Source organism: Psittacula echo, assembly GCF_963264785.1.
Source record: "Psittacula echo genome assembly, chromosome: Z".
Classification (NCBI taxonomy): Eukaryota; Metazoa; Chordata; class Aves; order Psittaciformes; family Psittacidae; genus Psittacula; species Psittacula echo.
This window is the reverse complement of record NC_137742.1, coordinates 92,578,935-92,588,586: the sequence shown is the minus strand read 5'-3', so window position 1 is coordinate 92,588,586 and position 9,652 is coordinate 92,578,935. Positions and strand designations below refer to the sequence as shown.

The following is a 9,652-nucleotide window of genomic DNA, read 5'->3' as shown; positions in this document are numbered from 1 at the left end:
TTTTGTGTGTGTGTGTATGTGGATATATATTCAAAGCGTGTACGACTGAATATCTGTGCATGTAAATACACATATATGCACCCACACGTGTGTGTACATGTACATATATTTGACTGTTTTCAGCATCCTATACGCTTCTGGGAATTTGCATGCTACTCATTTGCATGGGAGGCAGTTATCCAACTCTCACCCAAATGCAGACCTAAACTCAGTATAAAAGGTTACTGCAGTGTGGAGACGGACCCACCGAGCTGCATCACTCCTGGGCCTTGCTGCCCTCCTCCTTTAGCTCTGCCGAGCTCCCCGGCTTGACAGCTGCAGGTTCCTCCAAATTCCCAGAAGCTTCGGAGTCAATTCTGGAGCGCTTGAACCTGCGGTCGGGATACTGGCTGTTGTCAAAAGGCATGCGATGGACACAGAGAACATGGGTCTTCAGATTTCCCTTCTGAGAGGCACTGTAGGGGCAGTATCTGCACTGGAAAGGCCTGTGACCTGCGTGACAGATGAGAGTTGGGTTAAGTTTCCATTATATGTATGCGGCAGCCTGATAAAACCAAACAAGCCAGAGCTTTCTCAGCAGAAATCCCTTCTGTTGGGTGGGGGACATGGCCACGTGTCTTCAGCAAGGGTAAGAAATCTGTGCTATTCACATGATGCCTAGTTAAAGAAACTGCGTTTTAAAAACTCTGCATCAGATTTTCCAGAGAAGTGCAGCTATTTCACCTCCCTCCTCTGAACCAGCTGTAAATCCGTCAGCCTGTGATCCAAAACGAAACTCTGGTAAATACAGGGCAACCGCGTACGAGTCTGCCTTCTTTTACATTTGTTAATTATCTTTTTTATTGAAGTGCAATTTGAGAATGACAATGTGCAGACCCGTAGTCTGATAAACACGCTTTGTCTTTGGGTGGGTTTCAGAGTAAAGAATCGTATGTTTTATTTTAATCACAGATTACTTTTTAATGGAAAGAAATAATGGATTGAGATAACATAGGTCTCAAACCTGCAAACATTTACTCCAGTGAGATTACTCCTGTGAGTAAAGATACGCAAGCACATAAGTGTTTGCTGGACCAGGGCCCAAGGTTATCACCAGCTTTAAAATCAAATGTCCAAGCTAGATTAGAGAAGGAATGTTAATGCACAAAATCTGATAGATGCACTTGTAGGTGAAACAGCAACCGATTGCAAAAGGAAGGCATGAATGAAAGATATCACTTCCCAGTAAGGCTATCAGTATACTCTCACATATTTTTCAGATTATTGTGACTTTGAATCTCCATGCTGTATCTGGTTTTGGAGGTTATATTTCAGCAATCACATTTCAACCTATGCTGGGAAGTTGTTGATGTGTTTTACTGGAACTTTATGAGCTTTATCTCTCAAATTAACTTAAACCAATACCAGCTGAGGTCAAATGCGCTTAGCTTGCTTTAATTTGCTCAAATAAATGAATAAATAAATGTGCCAGACCATCTACATAAAGCCAGGATAAGTGAAAAACAATACCCTATCTCCACATTTGAAGAGCACATTTTCCTTTGCTGCTGTGGTACTGCCTAGCAGGCATGAACTAGACAGTGGAGTAGCTGGGGAGAAGGACAATGCTTTCCACTATATGGGAAGGGGCTGGGACCATCTCACCACAAATTTAGGTGGGAATTTAACAAATAAGTAAATGGATGCTTGTTGCGCACTGGTCTGATGTTACCTGGAGTGGGAGAACAGAGACGGGAGCCTGGGTAACACCTGGGTTTAACCTTGCACTGTTGCTGACACGCCAGTATGAGCATCTCTAGCAGAGTAAATTCACCTGAGCCAACATTAGTGCCCTGTGTGGCACAAATAATTTGCAATTTTTACTGTAACATCAAAACTAACACTTGAAGGCTGAGTCCCCCAAAACCTACTGCTTGCTACATGGAGGAAAGAAGCATTAAGTCCAGTCCACATTTACTTAAGCCCCATGCCACAGGACTGCAGGCATGTTTCCTTTCTCAAGGATGGAAAGCTCCCCTCCACCCTTTGCTTTCACAAGTTGGAGACTGTCAGAAGTGTGACTGCCCCCTCAAGGCCCCTAACCCATAAATCTTGGGATGGAGTGTGGGTTGATCTTCTAGTTCTCTCCTGGGATAAAGGAAGACATTTTCCTCAGCAACTTCATAAAGAAAAAGAAATTACATCCGTAAGCTGCTAATCATTACAAAGTCAAATTTCAGTAGAAAATCCCATAGCAATAGCAATGGGAGAAACCTACATAGATAATGTTACAGAAATTGGATTGGGATTTATAGAAAAAAAATCAGCTGGAAGATATGTGGAAACAGTCAACAAAGAGATTGAAGGTGTCCCTAGTGGCTCTTAGATTCAGTCCTAAAATAAATGCAGGAGCACAAATATGCTTGAAATATTTTGAATATAATAGTTTTGAAAACTGGAAGCAGTCTCAAAACTGTCTGGGTATGAAGAAAGTCCAGAGAAAGACTGGTTTTCATTGTTTCGGAAAATCTAGGGTTATTTTAAAAACTCGGGGGAAAAAAAAAAACCAACTAAGAAAACTGTTACATCTTTCCCGTTGTTTGTCAAAGATGGATAAACTCACCAGAATTTACAGCTGGGTTCTGGACTCTTTCTTTCCTTCTCCTTTTCCTCCCCCCTGCATAACGCCTCTGACCAGGTGTTCCCTGGGGCTCTATTGCATATTCTGCTTGGGGAGGTGTCAAAATGCCTTGGCCAAAGTGGAAGAAATGTTGGGTAAAGGGGAAGGAGACCTGCTCCATGAAGAACTGAAGTGATTTCCGCTTTCTCCAAAGGATAGAGTCCTGTGACTATCACGTATAGTGAAATAAGAGACCACACCAGCAGCAGCAGCTCCCTTTCAGTATTCCCGGTGTTTCATTTGACCATCTGACAACTGGTTCCCTTGCTAACTTCCCTGCTAAGTTGTGACAAATGGTACAACTTATCCACCAGCCTTATTTATTCTGGTTTTATTGATGCTATGGAAGAAGCAAAAAGATATCCTGTTTATTTAGCCTTGTGTGCTGCAATGGCCAGAGACTGGTAATATAATGCCACTGGTAACTGCACGCAGAGCAGTGTACAGGGAACACAGGCAGAGCAGTGGGACTATGGGAGTGAGCATGCACAACATCCTGTAAGCCACCCTCTGAAGCCCTCAAGCACCACCTAGCATGGAAATACACTGGAAAGTTTTAGGTAGAATTGGTACTACTAGCCAACAGTGTGAGATCTCACCAAGCAGCTCTGCTTTGCCCACATGTAGCTATCATCAAATGGCCATCCTAATTCTTTCCATCAAAGAACAAATTCTAAATGAGGAATCCACAAAGCATGGATGGAGCTTACCACCTCACACACACCAAACTAAAAGCAAACTCTTCCTGCCCATCACTCAAGCAAGTTCAGACCCGTGCAACTCCATGCAGAGGATGTCATTTATTAAATCAATGCAGTTTAATAAATCAGACAATATAAAGTGCACCTACAAGGATTCAGTTCTGCATTGCCTCCCCCACAACTTACTTTCCAGGCCATCAAAATTTCACATCACTGCCTTGTGAAAAGTAAGTACACAATAAGTTAATTTGTATTGTCACTGTGCAGTACAACTGTGGTAAAGAGCACATTCATTTTTAATCTGGTATGAATAATATATAAATATGTATACAGAGTGAGGGTCATAGCAAAGCAAGTGGTACATTGTTTACAGCAGAAGTAGTACAAAAACTAGAGATTATTCTCACTTGCAAAGGTAACAATATCTGCAATTTTCTTGTAACTAGGGGGTGAAGGAAAATGCCTATTTCTCTTAGGTATCTCATCCATTAATTTTAGCTCAAAAACTTCTTGTGGGCACTAGGCTCTTTAAATAACCCTTCCCAGATAAGTTGGCAATAAATTTATAATGTTTTATCTAGCAGTGGTTGGTAGGTTCTCTCTTAGCCAGCTACACTTCATATATATTTTACCCACTCTATATCTTCCAATAAAATTATATGAAAGCCCTTCAGAAAAAAAAAAAAAAAAAAAAAAAAAAAAAAAGAAATCTTCCTGATAGCTCAGGAGATCATGTGTAATGCATTGCATTCATAGTAAGGAGAATTAGACTGAAGGTGGGCCAGCAAGAGGGGAGAAACTATGGTGCACAGACTATGGAGGACAATGTATTGTTTGCAGCTGAAATAATCCTGCTGTGGAGCACCTGCAGAAACCACTCCTCTGAACGTGATCTAAACCTTCTAGGAGCAGACCCACAATGGTAGCAGTGCTGAGATGACCTAGGCTCATCATCTTATCTAGCTTTGACTGTACCTAGGAGAGAGCAAGGAGTGTGGATGGGAGGCATTTTCTGGTTAGGATGGGGAACTTTTGTGTGGGAAAAATCTCTTAAGGTTTGAAACTAGTTCACCTTTTAAAAAATATATGCTGCTTTGTTAATTTAGGCTTTGATAAGAAAAAAAAAAAGTTTGTTTTCCTTTCTCTCAAGTTTGTGATCTGATATGTTTCTTTGTGACACATCATGTCAGCCTGCATCAGTCACATCTCGTTAGGTTTCATAACGTGGCATGACTGATGCATCCCAACATGGTGCATTAGCTGAACAGAGTCAGAAAATGCAGATTCTGAGAAAGACATGGATCTCAAAGTCTGGGGCTTAGGACCATGTAAAGGGAAGTGTATTTAAAGCAGGGTCCTTGGATTGAAACAAAGCCATTGTCCATGAGTTGTGAAGGATTCAAATACTTGCCAAAACTATTTTGCTTTGTCTTATCTTTAAAACTCAAAATGTATTATTGGAACACATAAAAACTCAATGTCAACAAAGTGTCATTTGGTTACTTACTGTTATCCAAACACCATTAACAGTTACTAATTTATTAACTTTGATATGGATCCATTATTTAAGATTAGCACAAAGCAATACACAGATCAGGGAGAGAGAAAGAATGATGAATACTAAAATCTTTTTCATTAAAAAAAATCATTTACATGGTCAAGCCACATTAATTCTCCACTTCTAAAAATATTTGATCAGCATCCAAATTCTGTAAAAATTTCCACAAAGAAACATCTTATTTTTGTGGTATTACAGGCACATATGTAGGGGTTTGCACTAAAACGTAAAAATGGGCATTGAACTAGTCACATGAATAAGATCAGGAATCTATTCCAGATTGTTAAAAGTGTACTAATCACAGCAAAATCATGGCTTTCTCCCAAAGCAGCAAGAAAATGGTAATTTGAAAGAAAAATGCCAATAATACATCACACACAAGCCGTCTGTTGTCCCCACTACACCACTTTTTATTATATTGCATATGTGTACATATATACACACAGATACACGCATACAGACACACAGACACACAATTTAATGCATAAATATAGGGAAAAGGCAGAAGAGCAATAAAATGATGAACAGAAAACAAATGCTGTGCAATGTACTATAAATTATAATTAAGTCCTGAATAAAATGTGTTTCTTAGATATGACATTTGTTCCCCTAAAATGCAAAAATGGCCATGATTATCTGACAGAATGTTTTCCCTTAGATGGCCAATGGCTATAGCACTTACTGCGATGCAATCCGGCAAACTCATTTCATATTTCTTTGCCTGGTTTAAGAATATCTGTTCATTGAAAATCAAAAATAACAGCAATTACCTCTTTAAAACAAATAAATTACTCCCTCACTAAGAAATATTTGAAAAGCCTCAAAGTTGAATTTCTTGGAGGCAAATCTGTAGCTGAGATGTTGGACATCGAAGATCTGGACTTGACCTCCTGGGCTGCTGTAGCAATCCCAAATGATCAGGACCACCTGTGACCATGACCAGGCAGTCTTGCAGGACCAGCTGCAGTGGCTTAGGATGGATGGCCACTGCCTCCTTCACCACGATGCTCAGTCCCACAAGGTTGCTGGTGGAACGGTCCCTATAATCACACATCTGCTGCAGTGCAAAGTCAGCAAGCTGCATTCAAACCTCCAGTGAGCCTGGACCTCCCTGGGAAGAGCTGCTTTATATCTTTTTTCCTACACAAGCTTGCATTTGAGGTACAAGCATCTTTAAACAGATGAAGTGTGCGTTGCCTCAGCAGTAACAGCAGCCAGTGTAGGAAGAAAGACTTTTTGAGCATCTCCAGTTTTCTGGCAGTGACCACTGGGCTGAACTTAAAGCTTTCTCAGGCCAGGTCCCAAGAATCTTGGTGAATCCTGCCATTTTAAAGTAACACTATTACAGCATAATAAGAAGCATTTGCAAAGGGAGAACTATTTTCATTTAAATCTCAGCTAGTGTGATTTCCTTCTTTTAACGTATAAATTTTCATAAATACATTTACTATCCACGGTAAACATCCCTGGTATTGCATGCATTACCCAAGAGAGCAGAATGGCTCCAAAGCAGTGTCGTGGTTTAAGCCCAGTCGGCAACTCAGCCACGCAGCCCTAACTCACTTCCTCCCCTTCCTCCCCCTGCTCCCGGAGGGATGGGGAGGAGAATTGAAAGAATGTAATTCCCACAGGTTGAGATAAGAGCAGTCCAGTAACTAAGGTATAACACAAACCCACTACTGCTACCACCAATAATAATGATAAGGGAAATAACAACGGAAGAGAATACAAATGCTCACCATCCGCCGACCAATACCCAGCTCAACCCCAGCAGTGATCTAGCCCTTCTGGGTAACTGCCCCAGTTTATATAGTGGGCATGACGTCCTGTGGTATGGAATACCTCTTTGGCTAGTTTGGGTCAGGTGTCCTGTCTCTGCTTCCTCCCGGATTCCCCTCCTCCCTGGTGGAGCATGAGACTCACAAAGTCCTTGGTCAGAGTAAACATGGCTTAGAAACAACTAAAAACATCGGTATTATCAGCGCTGTTCCCAGGCCGAAAGTCAAAACCACAGCACTGCACCAGCTACTAAGAAGGAGAAAAATGACTGCTACTGCTGAAGCCAGGACAAGCAGCCATTCTGATCTGCAGCATAACAGTATGGGTGGGAAAATACTGAATAAATATATTTGTCCAATAGACAATTATGGCTCTGATTTAGCCATTCCACGTTCTTGGTCTCAAAATATGCATTTTATGAAATCCCCCAAATACAAGACAGATTAAAGTACATCCAATCGCATTCATATATGTAATAAAAGTTTTTATGAAACAATTGAAATGTATATGTTTATTTATACCCAGGCCCAGGACCAACCAAGAACCAGACCAGCTACTGAAATTCCCCCTCACTAATACAGAGCAGATAATTCTAGGGGCGGCTTAGGTCTGAATGCATGAACTGTCACGTGGAAAATCCTTTTTCCTGTTGTGGGTTACAGGAAAGATCTTAATTAGGGGAGGATAAGCTTGGGGTGAAGACCCATCTTACGTGAAAACACAGCCACTAGCTTGATAATAAATAAACACATTATGGACAGTCGGAAAACTTGCTCTAAAACTAATAGGACTTATGCACCTGTGAAGTCTACTGTGGCAGGTTAACGATCCCAAAGGAATCCTCTATAGGGATTAACATAGTGCAAGGCATGGTCCCAAGGCCAGCATCCACTCCAAAGCCATCGTGTGGCACCATGGCCCTGCTGCTTCTCCAAGATGAACTTTGAGTCTACAAGCACCTGTAATAGCAGGGAGGCAAATTATTGAACCATCATTGGCTGCAGAAGAGCTGGAGAATGAAAAAGCCTAATCCCTAACTAATTTGTTTCAAGGATTTTAACTTAGAAAAAAAAAAAAAAAAATCCATTCATCAGATCAAATTAAACCCTCAGGTACCTACATGGCATTTCTGAAATGTAATCAAAGGTGGAGTCTGCTCTTGATTTAGTATATTATACAGTGTTTGGTGTTTCTGAATAGGTATTTTAACTTGCTGATGAATATACTAAAGGGTTTAATGATGACAGGCAAAACAAAAAGTTGGTGCTATACTTTGTCTTTAACACATATTATTAAAAGATTAAGTTAATTTCACACATTCCCCCTAAACTAAAAGCTGCACTTAAAACAGCAGTTCAATTCCTGTCTCAAAAAGTTACAATCAGTAATTAACACACACTAAATTTATTTTAAAAGCAAAAGAAGAAGAAAAATGCACCAACAAACCAACCCTGCTCCGTGAAACAGCCAAAGGTAGATCAGTGTGACACAAAGACTGACAGCCACCTGGACATGCATGATATAAAGAAGGAAGGAGAAAATTCTACCACTGTCCTTCATACATACGCTTTTAACTCACTGAACAAAGCAGTCACAAAATTATGGAAAACATCACCAATTTAACACTTGTTACCTTTGTTATATAGAGCATGGAAATTATAATTATTTGGAGGTAGATGGAGGAGCTCTCTAGCCTAGCATCACACCAGATACAAGCAAATTACAAAACGGTCAGTGAAGCCACTCATAGAATAACGGGGACTTGCAATTTTGGGAAAATAAACATTTCCCATTTCTTGCAGAGCTGATAAAGTAACAGGATTACTCAACTCCAGACACTTAGCAAAGAATTTGTTTCTTTTACAGAAGAGTAAGCTTTTCACACAGGGGCTTTTGATTTCGACAGGAAATGGATCTTTTCTTTGAGAAAAGGAAAAGCATCAGCAGAATAGCTGAAAAGGTCCTCCTAAACAAATCTTAAACATTTCATGAAACTCGTGGGACACAAATGCTGAAAAACAGCTGAAAGCTTTGCTTTCTAAGGACCAGTGTATTCCAGCCTGCTGCATAGGGTGCATCTACCCTTCACAGCAGAGATCCCCTGCACAATAGCATACCACTTGGGTTTTGACATGACAACATGGGTTACAAGCCCAGTGCCTCAGAGGGCTCCAAATGAGGTTAGTGGGAATGCTGTCATTGATTGAGCTTGAAATGCCAGACTATCACTGTCCCATGCTTTGGGAAATTTAATTACATTTAATTTTTCATATTTATTTACTTTGTTATACACATAAGTAGAGGACATAGTTCTTACCAAGGGCACTAGGTACCTGTTGTAAAGAGCAAGCCATCTCCCACTAAATTTATAATGGCAGTGGTTACAGCAATTTAGAAATTCCTCAATCATAATCCCCTTCGTAATCCTAGACTCACAACAGCTTGTCCAAAAAATGCAAGCACCCATCTCCAGCCATGATCCCCAGGCTGGTACCGATTCTTGTTCTCCCAAAGCCAGCACATCCATTCACGTCTGCAGCCTGGGACCCTTCACATGAGAAGAAGGAGGTACCTGAGCCCAGGGCATAGAGGGGTTAAAGCCCTTCTCTTTCTTTCTCTTTTCAACAACCTTCTCTTTCTCTCATGCTTTGGGCATCAAGTAGATTGCAGCTAATGGAATGTATTTCAAAGGTAAGTGGCAGGCTTTGCTTTAATATTAACTAACCCTGAGTTCTTCTGATTATCAAAATTACATGTTCAGAGTCCCACCTTTGCCTTTACTTACATATTTCAATTAATTGTGATGTCTATTCACTCCTTTAGTTGTTTTAATCACATCAATAACATTCCCATTCTAACCCCCTTGAGCAAAATAGCTCTGTTTTCCTACTAGGTCATTCACAAGTTTTCTGTCTAATGTTCTGTCATATTTTTTAATTGTCTCAGTAAATATTT

At 40.5% G+C, this 9,652-nt stretch overlaps 1 protein-coding gene across 1 annotated transcript in view; it reads right to left on the bottom strand.

Moving 5' to 3' along the window:
• Nucleotides 1-256: 256 nt before the first annotated feature.
• ZNF536 (zinc finger protein 536) overlaps nucleotides 257-9,652 on the bottom strand; it is a gene marked incomplete at both ends in the record, with an annotated part of 188,691 nt that continues 179,295 nt past the window's right edge. The window contains one exon of the mRNA XM_080637305.1: nucleotides 257-492. Coding sequence (XP_080493431.1) covers nucleotides 257-492 — 236 coding nt within the window. The remainder of the gene's footprint in view (nucleotides 493-9,652) is intronic.